The 18,533-nt window shown below is 48.1% G+C and overlaps 1 protein-coding gene across 9 annotated transcripts in view; it reads left to right on the top strand.

Annotated features, from left to right (window-relative positions):
• Positions 1–18,533, top strand: part of LOC307203839 (disintegrin and metalloproteinase domain-containing protein 2-like) — a 106,714-nt gene that overhangs the window by 50,224 nt on the left and 37,957 nt on the right. For all 9 annotated transcript variants that reach the window (XR_013833382.1, XM_079955013.1, XM_079955008.1 and 6 more), the window contains 2 exons: positions 5,429–5,568; positions 6,772–6,970. Coding sequence is in view for 8 of the 9 variants with exons in the window: in XM_079955013.1 (XP_079811139.1) it covers positions 5,429–5,568; positions 6,772–6,970 (339 nt within the window). In the remaining variant the exon portion in view is untranslated. The remainder of the gene's footprint in view (positions 1–5,428; positions 5,569–6,771; positions 6,971–18,533) is intronic.

The raw sequence follows: 18,533 nt of genomic DNA on the forward strand, positions 1-18,533 counted from the left end.
TTCCTTGACTATTGTTCTTGCTGGTTGGGGATTGTAGAAGCTAGTATCCAAGAACGCCCTACTGAAACCTTAGAGACCCAATCAGTATTGGCATTCTGCCAACTTTTGAAGAGGCACTTGTTTCTCAACTTAAGCCTCTTTTAATTGCTGTTGGGATTGTTTTATTGCATATCTTAATTATGGATGTTTATACTTTTATATTTCTGTAACTGCTTTTTATACATCGTAAACCACTGCAAAGCCTATTTTGCCATAAAAGGGTGCATAGATAAGATTAGATTAGTTATAGCAACATCTGGAGGCTACAGGTTCCCTGTTCCTGCTGTAAGTATAAGTCACATGCCTCTGGGTATTTGTTTTCCAGTGCAGTTCTTGGAGGAGCTGCATTCAGTAGCTTAGGATATAATCCTGTACTGGAGTCATGCTGGCAGAGTCCATTCCTCCCTTATATAATTTTTGTACATGCTGTCCCTGACATTGCCGGTCATTTAAGTGTGTAATAAGTGCATATGCTTAACATGTCTACCCCCCACACCATTTTTTCGGACTCTACATTATCAGCTTTCCAGCTGCCTAATACTGTGTCCAACTGCACACTAAACTGTTATGGTTCTGGACTGTCAGGGGTTAGTTAACCCTCCAGGAGCATTCTTATCAACTGGGTGCACTGCCCACATGATCCATGCTTGTTCCTTTGATCTGTGCTCTGTGGGGTCTGAGCTCTCTCTGGAGAGCAGTCTGTCTGGGAACGTTAGTTTAGTTTTTGTTAAGAGGCAGAAAGCTGTGAACATGCAGCTGGATTCTGCAGGTTTTCTTTTCTGTTTTGAGTGCTGCTAAATAAAGAGTTTTGGATTAGAAGCACTGGTGTCGGAGCTGTGTTATTCAAGAGACCACGTCAACACAGACAGGCCATTTTCTGCTGCGTATTATCCGGCAGCTGAGGGGAGTGGCAACGCGCGGAGTGGAAGCGTGTGGGCGCCATTGGAAGTTTGTCGGAGTGGCAATAAATCAAATTTACTGCAGGGCCGTTGCAGCAGACTCAGTGGGTCAAAACATATATGACCCACAAACTTTAACATAAACAAGCTTCTGGCATTTCAGAAATGCTAGGAAAGCAGAACCATATGCTGGCAAACTGGACAGGATGGGGAGGGGCACACTTCACTCTGTGCTCCTGCAATCCCTGACCACACTCCTGTTGACAGCCGAACTTGCTATTCTGCAAGCCATGCCTGCATCAGTGAACACCTTGCCTATGTCGCCACAGCAAAGCATAGGACAGGGGTCTGCAACCCGCGGCTCCGGAGCCGCATGTGGCTCTTTTACACCTTTGCCGCGGCTCCGGGGCGGATACTAGCGAGGGGAGGAAGCGCATTGTGCGCCCCGACACTCCCCACTGTGGCGGGCGCTGTACTGGCTGTGACGTCGCATGGGGGCGGTGCGTGCGTTAGTCAAGCACCGTCCCGACGTCACCTTCCTGCCCGCCCACCCGCCCGCTACATTGTAAGGGGCATGTACGCTGGTCACTGTTTTGAAGGGGAGTGAAGAACACACACACACAAAAAAAGGTAACTTGTTAATTTAACGTTTATTTCTATGAGGAAGAGTAATTCTGAGGGGTCAAACAAATAAATAATAAAAAAGTGACAAAAAAGTTATTTTTATAATGACGAGTTTTGCGGCTCCCAGATTTTTTTTCTTCGGAAACGGGTCCAAGTGGCTCTTTTTGTCTTAAAGGTTGCAGACCCCTGGCATAGGATGTGATGTAGCTCAGCACCCAAACACACCACTACCTTCTGTATATACACTGAGGTCCAGCTCCGAGGGCCTTCTGGCAGTTCCCTCCATGCAAGAAGTGAGGTTACAGGGAGCCAGGCAGAGGGCCTTCTTTTTTTATATATATAAATTTTTTATTAAACTTTTCCATAAAATCTCCAATCATACAAAATTCCACATCACATATTTTAACTTATTGGACCTCCCTCAACTTCTCTGACAATCATTCATAGTTAAATTTCTATCTTCACATTCCTTAATTTTGATATTGCCTTTGAATACAATATTTCTGTCCTCATTTACATTCTTGCAATATTCCTTAATTTTTCACAAAGCTTCTTTAAAACACACTAGCGTTGTATGTTCCTCACATACAGTTTTCAAATATTCTCTGAATTTCCCCCAGTCCTCTAAAAACTTATGGTCCCTTTGGAATCTGATTTTTCCGGTTAGTTTATCCAGTTCTGCATAGTCTGTTAATTTTGTTCTCCATTCTTCCACGGTCGGTACTTCTTCTTGTATCCATTTTTGGGCCATCAATGTTCTCGCTGCTGTTGTTGCGTACTGAAAAAGTTTACAGCCCCTCTTATTTATGTCCGTTCTAGTTATTCCCAGCAGGAAGGTTTCTGGTTTCTTAACAAAGCTATATTTCAGCATTTTCTTTAACTCATTATATATCATTTCCCAGAACCCCTTTACTTTCTTACATTCCCACCACATATGCATAAATGTACCTTCTTTCTCTTTACATTTCCAACATTTGTTACAAGTTTTGTACATTTTTGCTAATTTGGCTGGTGTCATATACCATCTATATACCATTTTCATGATATTTTCTTTTAATGTAGTACATGCTGTAAACCTCAAATTTCCATTCCATATTTTTTGCCAGTCTTCCATATCTATATTATACCCTAGGTCTCTGGCCCATTGAATCATTACCACTTTCACTTCCTCATCTAACGTGTGCCATTCCAATAAAATTTTGTACATTTTTGAAATTATCTTACAATCATTATTAACAATTTCTGTTTGAAATTTTGAGTCTTTTTCTTTATATCCTTTTTCTTTCACATCGTTTTTAAACATATCACTTATCTGATAATAGTGCAACCAATCATATACATGTTCTTTTACTTGCTCATATGGTTTCAATCTCCATTTCTCTCTTTCTTTCACCACCAAATCTCCATAAGTAATCCATTCACTCCTCATATTAATTTTTTTAACACCTATAACCTCTAATGGGGATAACCAATGTGGGACCCCCATTTCTAATATATTTTTATATCTGTCCCAAACTTCAATTAGCGATCTCCGGAAGATATGGTTTTCAAACGATTTGTAACCCTTTTTCTTTTCTTTCCATAGATGCGCATGCCACCCAAATCTGTTATCAAATCCTTCTAAGTCCAGGAGTTTTGTGTTTTTAAGTTTTGTCCATTCTTTTATCCAGCAAAGACATGATGCCTCATAGTATAACTTCAGATCTGGCAGGGCGAAGCCTCCTCTTTCTTTTGCATCTGTTAATAATTTATATTCAATTCTCGGCTTTTTGCCCAGGCAGAGGGCCTTCTTGGTGGTGGTGCCTGCCCTGTGGAATGCCCTCCCATCAGATGTCAAGGAAATAAACAACTATCTGACTTTTAGAAGACATCTGAAGGCAGCCCTGTTTAGGGAAGTTTTTAATGTCTGATGTTTTATTGTGCTTTTAATTCTGTTGGGAACCACCCAGAGTGGCTGGGGAAACCCAGTCAGATGGGCAGGAAATAAATTCATTCATTCATTTCATTTCTCCTCTCCTTCTAATGAGTGCTGTGCTGAAGCCTGTCCTCCAGTTTCTGGAAAGTTTTCTTCTCCTTTGAAAGAGCCTTCCATTATTATTTCTTTGCCTCATTCTCAGGCTGCTTTAGAATTTTGTTACTGTTTCAGTGGGTGTCTGTTGAGTTTATCTTAACATTGCAAGGTGTGTTTTTCTTTCCATTAAGCATTTATCCAGTCCCGCTCCATCCTCTCAGCCTGCCCACACTCCCTGATCTGAAAAAGCCTCCTTCAAGTGTGGGAATCTGGGGAGGCTGCAGAGTGGCTGTAAAATAAACACTCTTCCTGATCTGATGCTCCTTTTAAGCCTCTGGTGGTCACCTACTACTTTGAAAAGTAATGCCAATTATTCTAAAACCTGTTGTATAATTTAACATTGCATATTACATAACCTTTATTTATTGCACTGTGGTTTAACCCACAGCGCCACCTGCGTCCCTTTTAATATGATCTTAGGTTCTACAAAATGAGTTTAAATACTGAGAAGCTCTTAAACCCCCCCCCCACGACCATTCCTCCTAGACACCAGCAGGACTTGGCAGGGACAGGGGAGAGTTCACTAGTTGGTGCAAATCACAAGCCAAACGGTAAAGCTGCCATCACCTCCTTTCCTGGGCCACCCTCAAATGGGGTTCAAGGAGGAGAACCTCCGTTCGATATTTACCAGGTCACCCAGCCCTGAGTCACTTTACCATGACGCAGACATTAATTCACCTGGTAGGTGTCCAAACGGTCAGGCACTAGTTCAGCTTCTCTGAGCAAAGGCACAGAATACAAAAGGCAAAAAGTCCTTTTCCAAATTTATTGAAAAAGCTACTCAAAAGGTTTGCACAGTTCTTAGAAGTTACAAACAGAAAATAAAAACATGGTAAAATATAGCTAACTAAAAAACATACTCACACATCAACAATAGTTCAAAGCACAGCGAGTAGTCAGGAGTCCTTTCACTGGTTAAACGCCCTCAGGCAAAGTACCAGGGCAAGATGTTTTGCAATTTGCATCTAAATGTAGTGGTTAAGAGCAGTAGTCTCGTAATCTGGTGAACTGGGTTCGCTTCCCCGCTCCTCCACCTGCAGCTGCTGGGTGACCTTAGGCCAGTCACACTTCTTTGAAGTCTCTCAGCCCCACTCACCTCACAGAGTGTTTGCTGTGGGGGAGGAAGGGAAAGGAGATTGTTAGCCACTTTGAGACTCCTTTGGGTAGTGATAAAGCCGGATATCAAATCCAAACTCTTCTTCAAATCCTTTATCCTTGAAAACCCAGGTGGAGGGCAGGTTAGGGACCAATCATTTCTTTAGGTTAATTACCAATTTACCAATGGCTGTATGATGAGACTATATCTCCTGGTTGTCAGGAGATGGCACAGCTGAACTTTGATTAGGTTCAGAGACCTTGCGATCAAAAAGGCTCTCCCTTCATTTCCAGGCCTTTCTTACACGTACCAGGCTTCCAAGCTGTAAATTACTTGATAGCCTCCTGCACCTTTATACAACCCAATCCACACTCAAACCCCCAGCTGTGCCAGGGTCTTCAAATCAGATATCTCATCCTGCCTAGAGTCAAGAAGTAATTGACTCACACTTCTAGCGACAGAGAGTTTTTACGTTTAAAGAGACCAGACACCCATTCCCCAGAAAGCAACTGTTTTATCTCTCCCAAAGCAACAGTTTTATCTCTCTCACTGCTGTGTGAACAAGCGTTTGACATACCAAGATTTCCCAACTTCACTACACTCCTAAAATATGGACTGAAGAGACTTGTTTGCATTTAGTCTCCCATAATGGGGTGGAATAATCTGGTTCCTGATTCAAGTTTTCCCTCTTCCTTCTAGTATCAGAAGTCCATGACCAAAGAGCCATTCTCCGTCATTCTGGCCCAATTGCTGGGCCTTAACCTGGGGATGGAATATGACAATGGCAAAGTGTGCAAGTGCCCAGGAGGCTTTGTCTGCATAATGAACACGGAAGCAGTGTAAGTACTATGACTATTGCACTAAGCAGCTCATAGGTTTTAGGACTGGACATAAGCCTTTGCTTGTATTTTGATAGTGGAAGGCAGCAGCAGAGCTCATTTCCTATCTCAGCACTGTACAGAGATTGGAGATAACAGAAATGGTGGCTACTCTTCTGCAGTTTACCATCAAAGAACAGGCACAGGCTTATCTCCTGTGGTTTGTTGTCAACAACAACAACATTTATTTATATGCTGTCCATTCGTCAGGGTTGCCCCAGTCACTCTGGGTGGCTCCCAACAAAAAATAGTAAAAGCACAATTCAACACCACACATTAAAAACTTCTCCTCAACTTCTGGGACAAATTCAGAGGTCAGGAAAGCCTAATTTATGCCCCGTGGGTCTGATGTTCCCCACTCCTGCCATAAGGGGTGAAGTTCTGCTATACCTGTGTATAAATAGGGCTTGTGCACTAGCAAACTTTGAAGAGCCAAAAATCTTCCACTGCTATTGATTTGGTATCTGCTGTTATCATTTTGTACCAAATGTAACTGGAAAAAATCCAGTAAGTAGAAAGGGTAAACCTTGTTTAATACTGGAGACTTATGCTACCCCCCCCCCCTCAAGATAATTGGAGGTGGTTTTAAAGAGGGATCATGCTGTGTGCACTCATTTCTCCTTTTGCCTCTTGACAGCAAGTTCTTTCAGGTCTTTTGCATTCTTTCAATAATTGCAAAACAACCACAACTTACATTTAAAACACATGGCTTCCCTCCAAGAATCCTGGAAACTATACTTTGTGGTTGTGAAGTGTAGCTCTGTGAGGGGTATACTATAGTTCCCAGATAATTGGGGGAAGTCATGTGCTTTAAATCTATGGTATGGATGTTTACCAGCTGAAAGGAGGACAAAATAAATACTCATTTTTAATAATTGGCTCCTACCTTATAGTGCTTCAGTATGATGCCTTGGAGCCGTGTCTGCAACTGTGCAGACTGTAACAAAACTTCTTGAAAACTCCATATATATATATATATAAGTTTGCTCAAGTCACCTTCCAGGTTTCAGAGACTGGTCTGGCCTCCTGCGGCACTCGGCAGCCCTCCATTCAGCATGCATAAGAATGAAGGAGCTCTTGTTTTTATTTTTTATAACAAAATATGTTGTGTGTGTATTTGTGCTTGCCATATAATAATAGCAGATTCATCTTACTATGTTTTAGACTTTCAAGTGGAATTAAAGCTTTTAGCAGCTGCAGCATTAAAGACTTCCAAAATTTCATTAAATTCAAGGGAGCCCATTGCCTCTCTAATCGACCTAATTTAAAATTGTTTTATAAGAAGCGAAGTGCCAGAAGCAAAGCGCTTTGTGGGAATGGTGTTCTGGAAGCTGGAGAGAAGTGTGACTGTGGCTCTGAAGAGGTCAGTACCTCCTGTTTTCCAGGTTTGTTCATTTGAATGTGTATTCTGCCCTATTCCATGGGTTTTGGGTTGATTATTTAAAATAAACAGAGAAGCAGACATTTAGAATAACTCCCACCTACCTGTGCCTGCTTTCCACTTTTGCTCTGGGAAGCCTCCAGGGCTGCTGCAAACACCCCTTTTGGAAAACTGGCAGCTGCCTTAAACCAAGCTTACCTGGAGATGATGGGGATTGAACCTGGGACCTTCTGCATTCAAAACCGATGCTCTAGCACTAAACTGTGGCCCTTCTGGTTGTTTTCGCCTGCTCCTGATGTGTTTAAATTGGAAAAATACTTGCTGCATTCTCTTCTAGCACAGCTTTGGAAATTTAAAAACAACATTGTTATCAAATGAAAAACTATGTAGCAGTTATTTGAAAAGCCAACCAAAGCCAACAGGAGACCATATATATGTGTGAAGACCAGTTTACTGTCAGAAATGTAAAACTAACCCTATATCCAAATAACAGTACAAAAAGCTCATTGGCTTAGAACCAGGTTAGCTTTGGGACCAATATATATCTGCCTAGGAATTAAGATGAAAGTCAGAGAATCATAGAATTGTAGGGTTGGAAGGGACCATGAGGGTCATCTAGTCCAACCCCGCAGGGATATTTTTGCCCAACATAGGGCTTGAAACCATGACCCTAAGATTAAGAGTCTCATGCTCTACCGAACAAGCTGTAAGATTCCTTATTCTTGGTGCCATCTCACAGTATATTTCTTGAGTGAGCACAAGAAACAGGTCCTCTCTGTAGCTCACTGTTTTTTTATCAATTGAAAACTGGCAGGCATCAGTGGCTGATTCAAAGGGCAAATGAGGCTTTGCCCTACCAACCTAAGTGCCCCCTCACCTGCCCACCGTTTAACTAGTCCAGGGGATGACAGTCGGCTTCCTCTCACTCTCAATGTTGTCCCTTGGATAAATCAGCAAGGATGGGGATGGGACAAAACCAGAATGAGTTGGTTCTGTCTGTTGTTGGCTCTGACCCTTGTTACTGTTAGTCTCCCTGCCTTCCGCCCTGCCTGTCCTAATGGGCACCAGTCATCACTGCTGTCTCTTTTGCCAGAAATTGAAGATGCTTTTTATTTCAATAGGCTTTTGACATGCAACACCCAGGGTTATGGATGCAAGTTATAATACAGTAGCAGGGGAACAATGGCCCTCCTGATGTTGTTGGAATACCACGCCTGTCTTCCCTGACTATTGGCCATGCTGGCTGGGCATGATGGAAGCTGTGGTCCAAAGCACCTGGAGGGCACCAGGTTGATGAAGAGAAAACACATGTGAGAGCTGGCGTTAAGGTGAAAAGCACCTCACCTTTTAGCTGTATTACAGCTGTTATGGCAGGTACCCCATACTCCCTGAACACAGACTTGACAAAAACCCTTCCACTGGCTCAACAAATATTCTTTCAGTGGAGGGAAGAGCAAGGGGATGGGAACCTGTGAGGGCCCGGGAAGGCCTCTGAGGGCTCCAGCCTGCCTTCGGGTTTCCAACTGCTTCAATGTGAAATTGAGATGGTGCTCTCCATATGACTTCCCCACCAACCACAGAATTGTATCCTTTGTTTTCATCACTAGACTACTCCTCCTTAGGGCTCCTCCTTAGAGCCTGTACACATTGCTGGCACAGGCACATAATGGCTGCTGCAGGTGCAGGGGGGTCCACAGGAATGGACACAGCAGGCTGGTATTGGGTTGAATAAGGTCACAACTTCACTGATCACAGGAAAGAGTAGGTTTGGCTAAGGCATTGGACATGTATCCTGATCTTTTTTTTTTTTTAAAAAAAAATTATTAACATTTTAAAGACTACAAAAGAAAAGAAAGAGAAATAATTAAACAAAACAATACAATACAATACAAAAACACCACACAACACCAACCCCAAAACATTAAACCAACAAAACCAGACAAACACAATCCAAAACACATCCAATAAGTTCAGTATCTTAACTTTCATTTACTTGTTTCAACGACCTCCTCACACCTCCCTTTTTGTATTCCACTTTAATTAACTGTTTCAGCAATTCCTTTCCATCTTCCTCTATTTTCTGTCCTGTAATTTATCTTAACATATTCTAACCTTATTTTTCCCTTTAATATATAATTGTCTTAACATATTTTAACCTTATTTTCCCTTTAATACTCTAATAATCTATTTGTACTTAATTCCTTGTAACATTTCTACTAAAGCCATATAACTCCTTTCCAACATTTTTCTAACACACATTAATTTTACAAGATTTTAATAAATAGTCTTTAAACTTTTTCCAATCTTCTTCCACCGACTCTTTTCCCTGGTCCCGGATTCTGCCAGTCAAATCTGCCAATTCCCTATAGTCCATCAACCTGGTGATCTTCTGCCCGATGCTCTTAACTCTTTTCCAAGTCCCTTCTGCGAGTCTTCTTCATAATTATACATGAACTTTACTTTGTCTTCCACTGATCTTATTTTCATTTTCCTTCCTTTGAGGCCAAAGAGTAGATCTCAGGGAAACTCCCACCTAAAGATAATTTTATTCCTTCTCGACGGGGCAGCCAAATCTCCGTAGTTAAATTTAAGATACAAAAAGTATTTCAGAACGTCTTTCAAAATTTCCACTCTTAACTGTTGTTCTTCTAAGTTCCTCTGGTAGTTCCAACAGTCTCTTATTTTGTTCTTCTCTTTTCCCCCTCCTCTTCCAACTCCAAAAGCCCTCACAGTTTTAATCTCTTCTTGACCCAAGTCCCGGTCCCAAAAGTCATCAAATTCCTGTGTGAGGAAATCTATCAAACTTTCCTTCTCCAGTTCAGGTAGGGCTCTGATCCTTGGAATCTGATTTTCTTTAAATTCAGTCATAGCAGGCATCAACTTATGGTCATCAAATTGCATCTGTAAGGCTGGGACTCTCTCTCTCTCCAATTGTGTTACTTTAGGTTCAACGACAATAACTTTATCCCCAGCCTTCTCTGCAGTTTGCCATGTCGAAGTAGATTCCTGTGTCAGTTTCTGAATAATTTCTATATTGGTGTTCACTTTTTGTCCCAAATTGTCGATTTTAGTAGTTACCACATCCACCTTTTTGTGAAGCTGTTCCAGTGAGTCACTTATCTTACATAATACAACCACTAAGGCCTCTTCTGTCAACATTCTTAACCGATTCAAGGTCCCCAGAATCTCACAGGTTTTATCTTGCAGCTGGAAATCCCCCCAGATCAGCTCTTGTAACAGTTTCAAAAGCTTCCTCTAGAGGGAAACAGTTCCTATTTGTATTAGTCCTTTTAGACACAGTTCAAACAATAAAGTTAGTTTCAATTTTCTGTTACTTTTACTCCTTTTTAAACGCAGACGGAGACAATGGAAACAATGTATTCCTCTTATTTAACTAACTGTCAGTGAACGTTCTTGTCAGAGCTGCCCAAGGTCCCAGCTCACAAAGGACCAACGCCAGTTCTTACTATATACAAAAGTCTTTATTAAGGTTCAGTTTCCATTTCAAAGCCGCGGCGTGCAGCTCTACGTCTCAATCCTAGACCGCTGAAGCTCCATCTGAATCTCCTCCCCCTCGACACTAGTTCAAGACTCTAGCCTTGCTCCACCTCCTCCTCTGCTCCTTTCTCCTCTGGGTCCTTCTGCCCTCTGGGGTGTCGTCCTTTCTGGACTCTTCTGATGCTGATTCCCCGGATTCTTCCCCCTGCTTCCGGCGTGCTTTAGGACCTGGCTCCCAATCCGAGCTCCCTGCTGTCCCGCGCTCCTGTACATTTGAACTTGGCGCGCGCGCCCAGCTGGCAACCTTCCTCCTGACCGTTACACTGCTCCTGTCACTGCTTCCCCCTTCGGGGGGGTTGGCTGAGTCTGACTTCTCCTCCGTTCCCTCACTCAGCGATAGGGGCGTGGTCAGCCCTGCCTCATCTTCTCTCCCCACTGGAGGGGAAGCCGGCCCTGACACATGGGACTCTTCCCCCCCGCTACGCCCTGGTGGAGAAGCTGGTCCCGATCTCCAGCTGCTGCTTTGGGAGTCGCCGCTGGCCCCTTGCTTCTGGTGCGTCCTTCCTGGGACCCCCCTTGCCCTGGCCATCGGTGCCCCCTTCTGGGAGTCTTCCGAATCGCTGGAGAAGCTCATGGAATCTCTCGGCCCACTGTCATACTCCCCTACGCTGCCCTCGGATTGTTCCCCTTCGCTCTCCGCTTCCTCTCTCCCCTGTGCCTCTGCTCCTGAACCCCTGACATCCATCCCCCCCTCGAAGCCCCCCTTCCCCCTCCCCCTCTTCGGATGCGGGTTCCGGATGCTCCAGTGTTGTGGGGGTGAGTGCGGGATACAGTTCTTCCCCTCTGGTGTGCAGCTGGCCGGCTGGGTCCGGCCAGTCCGGAATGGGCTCGTCGATGTCGATCTCCTCTGCTTCCATCTCTCTGCAGCTGTGCTCGAACCCGGGATCCTCCCCCAACACGTCCATGTCCGTCTCCCCCCCCGGTCGCCTCGGGGGATGATGCCTGCCAAGGCACCTTCAGCAGTTCCCTGCTCCACCCCACCTCCGGTTGATCGTCCCACCAATAAGAGCGGTCTGTAACAGACCCCGAGAGTGATCCCTCCGGGGAGCGTGTGTCGGGTGCTGGTTCCTCATCTGATGAGAACCCCTGGAACGTGCTGGCTGAAAGTGTGGGTGTGAAAAGATATTCGTCGAAATAATCTGCCGGCATAGGTCTGTGTGGGAAGAGTGCATGGAACTCGTCTTTGAGGTAGTGCTCCTCCACCGTGTAGTACGGTACCCAGCTGTTGGCGCTGGCCGGGGTACCTTCCCTGGCGAGGAGATATTCAACCCCCTCTTCCCCCATCTCGAGTCCAAAATCTCCGTGACCTCGTTGAGTGGCCCTGCTCTCGGTGACCCCCCCCCGTTGGCGATTTGCGGGGTGGGTCTGGTGCGTTCCCTGGTGCCTGGAACCTGTGGGGTTCCTTGTAGGGTGTGAGCACTGATCTATGAAAGACCGGGTGCATTCTGGAGCCCTCCAGGAGTGTCAACCGGAAGGCTACCGGATTGATTTGTGCATCGACTTGGTAAGGCCCTAGCTGTTTGTGTCTGAGCTTCTTCTTAGCTAACGTCCTGGCCGGCACTGCCTGGGTTGCTAACCAGACCCAGTCCCCCACCTGGATGTCTTCCCCGACTCTCCTGTGCCTGTCTGCCTGCACCTTGTATGCTTGCTTTGCTAGTTCTAAATTCCTTCGGAGCTGCTCGTGGACCTCCCGCAATTCCTCTGCCCAAGCCTCTGCTCCCTGTGTGTCCCCCTCCCCCACTTTTTCTAATCCGGGGAAGGTTCTGGGATGCCGTCCATTGTTGGCGAAGAACGGTGTCACCCCCGTGGACACGTGCTTCGTGTTGTTGTAGGCAAACTCGGCCAGCGGTAGGTAGTCCACCCAGGTCACGGGCTGTTGATTTGCGTAGCATCTCAGGTACTGCTGCATGATGGCGTTGACCCTCTCCGCTTGTCCGTTGGTCTGCGGGTGGTGAGCCGACGCTAAGTTGATCTTGACGTTCAGGATGCCCAGCAGCTTCTGCCAAAAGCTCGAGATGAATTGACGACCCCGGTCGGACAGGATGGACCGCGGTAAGCCGTGAACCTTGAAGACGTAGTCTATGAACAGCTTGGCTGTCTGTTCCGCTGTGGCCACCTTCGCGCAAGGAATGAAATGCGCCATCTTGGTGAACAGGTCTACGACCACGAGTACCGCTGTTTTGCCTCGCGAACTGGGCAGATCTGTGACAAAGTCCAGGGCCACTTTCTCCCACGGTCCGAGCGGCGTCTGTAGCGGTTCCAACAGTCCCGCCTGCGGCCTGTGTACTGGTTTGGCCCTTTGGCATGTGTCACACCTAGTGACGTAATCCGCGACCTCTCCCCTCATCTTGGGCCACCAAAAGTCTCTGGCTACTAATTCCGCCGTCTTGTCCTTGCCGAAATGCCCAGCGCTGGGCGCATCGTGTAACTGCTGCAGCACTTTCGCGCGGAGGTCGTCTCCCAGCACGTAGAGGGCCCCTTTGCGGATGAGCAGTACGTCGCATATCTGGAACTCGTCATCCTTCGCAGTGCCTCTTCGCACCTCCTCCATCTTGGATTGTGCGAACGAATCCACCTGCAGCGCGCGACGTACCGCGTCCAGGTCCACGATGGCTGAAGCGCACGCCCACGCCTTCGGTGCGAAAATGTGCTTGGCCGCCACCGGTGCCGCTTCCTCGAGATACTGCGGCTTCCTGGATAGCGCATCCGCCATGACGTTGCTGTCTCCCGGGATGTATTCCATCCTGAAGTCGAAATCCGCAAAGAACTCCGCCCAGCGGATGTGTCTCTGGTTCAGGAACCGCGCCATGCGCCAGTACTCCAGGTTCTTATGGTCCGTGCGGACCTGCACCGTGCGTTTGGCTCCGATGAGGAAGTGCCGCCATGCTTTGAAGGCTGCATGAATGGCCAGCAACTCCCTGTCCCAGATGGTGTAGTTCTGTTCCGACTTGCTGAGTTTTCTGGAGTAGAATGCGCACAGCCTCCAGTCCCCTCGTGGATCTTGCTGCAGCAGGGCCACCCCCACCACTCTGTCTGAGGCGTCCGTCTCAACCCTCATTGGTTTGCTGGGGTTGACGTGTAGCAGCTGTTCTTCGGACGCGAAGAGACGCTTGAGTCTCTGAAAGGACTGCTCCGCCTGATCCATCCAGGTGAACTTCTTCTTCTTGGAGCTGAGGGTGTCCGTGATGGCTGCCGTCTCCATCGCGAACCCCTTGATGAACTTGCGATAAAAGTTGGCGAAGCCGGCGAACTTCTGGACCTCCTTCCGATTGCGCGGGCTCTTCCAGTCCAACACCGATCGGACCTTGGTGCTGTCCATGGCGAGTCCCTTGTCGGACAGCTTGTAGCCCAGGAAATCCACCTCCGTCATGTCGAACTGGCATTTCTCCAGTTTGGCGTAAAGTCTGTGCTCCCGTAGTCTCTGCAGGACTTCCTTGACGTCTCTCTCGTGAGCCTCCTGCGATTCCGAGAAAATCAGGATGTCGTCTAGGAAGCAGACGCACTTCTTGTAGAGGAGTCCCGCTAGCACGTGGTGCATGAAGGCTTGGAAACAATGGGAGCCATTTTGTAAACCAGATGGCATAACTCGGTATTCATAGGTGCCCAAAGGCGTAAACATGGCTGTCTTCCACTCATCGCCCTCCCGCACACGTATGAGGTTGTACGCTCCTCGAAGATCCAGCTTGGTGAAGATGCGTCCCTTCCTCACCGTCGCGAGTAGGTCGTCGATCTTGGGCATGGGGAATGCCGTGGGTTTCGTCCTCGAATTTATGACCCTGTAATCAACTACAAGCCTCTTTTGGGGCGTGTCTTTTTTCTTCACGAAAAACACGGGACTGCCCCCCACTGCTTTGGATTCTTGGATGAATCCCCGCTTCAAGTTGTGATCTATGAACTCCCTGAGTTCTTGCAGTTCGTCCTCAGACATGGAATACAGTTTCCCAGTCGGCAGCGTCGCCCCCGGCGGGAGGTCAATCTTGCAGTCGTAGGGCCTGTGGGGAGGCAGCTTGTCCTTTTCGCAGAAGACCTCTAAAAACGCCTTTTACTTGTGGGGTACCGCTTGCAGCATGCCTATGTGTAGCTGCGGGTCTTCCTCCTGCCCCTCATCCTCCTGGCTAGTCAGGATGCAGTGTTCTGTGCAGTAGGAGGAGCAGAAGGTCAATTGACGCTGGTACCATGCTAATGCCGGGCTGTGCCTGTGCAGCCAACTCATGCCTAATACTATGGGCGTGTCTGACAGGTGGGTGACATTGAAGCTGATGACTTCCCTGTGACTTCCAATTCGCATCACCATTGGCGGCGTTTGCTGTACCACCTGTCCTCCCAGCAATTCTCTTCCATCGACTGTCACTACTTTCAGGGGCATCGTGGCTGGCAGGAGCGCTATGCTATGTTGCTTGATGAAATCCACTCCTATAAAGTCTGCATTACTACCAGAGTCAATGGTAATGGGCACTTCCATAGTGAGTCCATTGGGTAGCTGGATCGATGCAGTGAGTTGCACCACCGGTTTGGGCGGGAGTGGGTCTGTGGGCTGTAAAATCTCTGGGGACTGCTTCACTGACTCGCCTGGCTGGGCCCCAGTGCCTCTGCCTCCAGCCAGGCTTCGTCGTTTCCCTGTAGCTGTTGCTCCTGCTGAACTGTTCCTTTTACTGTTGCTGAGGCTGCAGTGTGCTTTTGGAGCCTCTGGGGGCACTCCTTGGCCATGTGCTGTGCACTGTCGCAGATGTAACACTTCCTGCTCCCTCTAGGAGTCTTCGCCTTGACTGCTCCTGGCGTTAGGGCTCTGGTCGCTGTCTGAGCCCTGGCACCACCTATCTCCATCGGCTCTTCTCCCCCTCCCAGTGGAGGCGTGGACTGGGCGCGCGTTGTTTCTCTGGGTAGGAAGGGAGTCGTTCTGGCTGGTGTGCGTGTTATACGTCCCTCATCCCTGCTCCAAGGACGTTCTTCCAGACGCACCCCTATTGCCAGCGCTCTTTGCACGACTTCTGTGGTGCTGTTAGGTCTCTCCCCTCTCGCCAGTTCATCTTTCACAGCCCCATTCAACCCCTCCCAGAACAGATCTCTGACGGCAGCGGAGTCCTTCTCCCAGCCCAGCACATTTACTAAAGCAAAGAAGCGGGAGTGATATTATCTCACAGTGGCTTTGCCCTGCTTCAAACCATGCATTTCCCTTCTGGCAACATCCACATCAACCGTTGATTTAAAACAAGCGTCCATAGCTTTGATAAAAGTGGTGGAATCTTTGAGGGCGGGGTCATTTTCGCGCCATAAATTGCGCAGCCACGATTTAGCCTCCCCATGTAGGTGAGTTATTATGAACCCCACTCTCTCCTCCTCATCTCTAAAGTCTTTCCAAAGCAAATTGAGCGCGTAAACTATGTCTGCTCTGAAGTTAGGATACTGCTGCAGGTTCCCGTCGAAATGGGCTACGATGCTGCCCCCCCTCTTCCCGAGGCCAACTCCCTCCGGCTTGGGTCCTGGCACCCCCTCTTTGCCCAAACGTTCCAACCTGGTTTGCAGATCCTGGCAGAGCGCTGATGCTTCTTCCTCTCTCTTTCTGGACGCTGCTACTTCTGTGTAAAGCGCCGAGACTGCTTCTTGCAGCTGCTTCACCTTCTCCTCCGTAGTCATCCTTGCCGATTATCGTGAGCTCGCAAAACACCAAGTTTTGCCCCTCGCTGCGCCAACTCACGCTGCAAAGGTTTTATGGGGATGGAGCTTACTGTCAGAGCTGCCCAAGGTCCCAGCTCACAAAGGACCAACGCCAGTTCTTACTATATACAAAAGTCTTTATTAAGGTTCCGTTTCCATTTCAAAGCCGCGGCGTGCAGCTCTACGTCTCAATCCTAGACCACTGAAGCTCCATCTGAATCTCCTCCCCCTCGACACTAGTTCAAGACTCTAGCCTTGCTCCACCTCCTCCTCTGCTCCTTTCTCCTCTGGGTCCTTCTGCCCTCTGGGGTGTCGCCCTTTCTGGACTCTTCTGATGCTGATTCCCTGGATTCTTCCCCCTGCTTCCGGCGTGCTTTAGGACCTGGCTCCCAATCCGAGCTCCCTGCTGTCCCGCGCTCCTGTACATTTGAACTTGGCGCGCGCGCCCAGCTGGCAACCTTCCTCCTGACCGTTACACTGCTCCTGTCACTGCTTCCCCCTTCGGGGGGGTTGGCTGAGTCTGACTTCCCCTCCGTTCCCTCACTCAGCGATAGGGGCGTGGTCAGCCCTGCCTCATCTTCTCTCCCCACTGGAGGGGAAGCCGGCCCTGACACATGGGACTCTTCCCCCCCGCTACGCCCTGGTGGAGAAGCTGGTCCCGATCTCCAGCTGCTGCTTTGGGAGTCGCCGCTGGCCCCTTGCTTCTGGTGCGTCCTTCCCGGGACCTCCCTTGCCCTGGCCATCGGTGCCCCCTTCTGGGAGTCTTCTGAATCGCTGGAGAAGCTCATGGAATCTCTCAGCCCACTGTCATACTCCCCTACGCTGCCCTCGGATTGTTCCCCTTCGCTCTCCACTTCCTCTCTCCCCTGTGCCTCTGCTCCTGAACCCCTGACAGTTCTAATCACGGTCAGTCCTATTGGCAGCCCGTTTCCAGGATTGGAGCGGTGGTATATTAACTCTGTTCGCTTTCTCCTGCAGGTATACTCAGTCCAAAGCTTTCCCCCCTCTTCTCCTGCCACCAAGGGGGGTTTAGTATTTTTTTTCTGATGAAAATTTAGTCCTTTACAATAGACTTTCCAAGACTTCAGCTTACATCCTCATTGCTTCAATCTATTTACAAAAGGGGAAGGTGGACTTCCTGTTTTAGACCTCCCCGTTTCGGCACCAAATTAAGACATTTAAAAATCCAATTCTCCGCTCTACTCACGGATAGTTGCTTTAAGATCAAATTGTCCACAGGAAAAAGCGCTCTCCGGCAACAGCTATGCGGCTTCGCTCCGTGGAAGCAGCAGTCAATTTGAAGCACTGCGCCACTCACCCCACATCGCTCCGGATCCCCGAAACCGGGTTTCCCCGCGAGTAGGGGAAGCGCAAAAGGTGCCAGCCGAATCCCATGTTCACAGGCTTCACCCGCCTGTGATTTTTGGTGGGTCTCCGCCTTCGCCGTGGTGGCCAGAACCAGATTTCCACGAGGCAAATTCCTCCCGCTCAGAGGAATTCAGCCATTGCCGGAGGCGCCAACCCGGAAGTCGGGGCATGTATCCTGATCAGGCAGCCTGCCTGCTACCTGATATGGACCCAATGGGTTCCATCCTGTGCTGGGGAGTTGCCCCCAATGTAGATTGGGTGTCTTGACTCCACACAGGCCACCATTTGGAGAGGTGTATTGGCCCATCATTCCCCCTGTGGACTCCCAGAGTTACCTTTCCTGGACACCTCTAATGGTGTACCCCCGTGACTAACGATCCAGTCCAATGCCTCATCTACCCAAGTTGCGATGGTTGCCATGAGGTAGGTGAAAACCTGCAAAGCGGCCAGTTTGCTTGCAGGAGAAAATTCCTCTCTGGCCACAAATATGACAGCCGAGTAAATCACAGCAAGGTTCATATGCCACTTGCCCACTCTCCCATTGAGCGGTCCCTAACTGGGTGGGTGGAAAATCCAGTGACAATAAGGCAAGAGGGTGACCTGCAACTGGCTGCTCTCTTAAATAGGCCAGAGATGGGCTGGATGCAGCCTTACAAACCCTGCCATTGATTTGGCCCTACCTACAGGCACTGCCTGCCCATACCTGCAAGGCTGTTGCAGATGGTGGGGTGATGCCAGGTAACCACTCCTTCCCCCAGCTGCAGCAGAAAATGGTGGCATCCCTGGACCCACCACGGCCACACCATCCAGCAGACGTTGCCCATCCAGAGCCCCAGGTGAGCGGTTTCTCTCTTCTGCATCAAGGGGTAGGGGGTGATAACTCAGTGACAGATCACATGCCCCATATGCAGAAGAAGTTGGAATTGATTCTGAATATTCCCATCTATAGAATTCCAGGCAGCAA

Source organism: Podarcis cretensis, assembly GCF_951804945.1.
Source record: "Podarcis cretensis genome assembly, chromosome: 15".
In the NCBI taxonomy this organism is placed as follows: domain Eukaryota; kingdom Metazoa; phylum Chordata; class Lepidosauria; order Squamata; family Lacertidae; genus Podarcis; species Podarcis cretensis.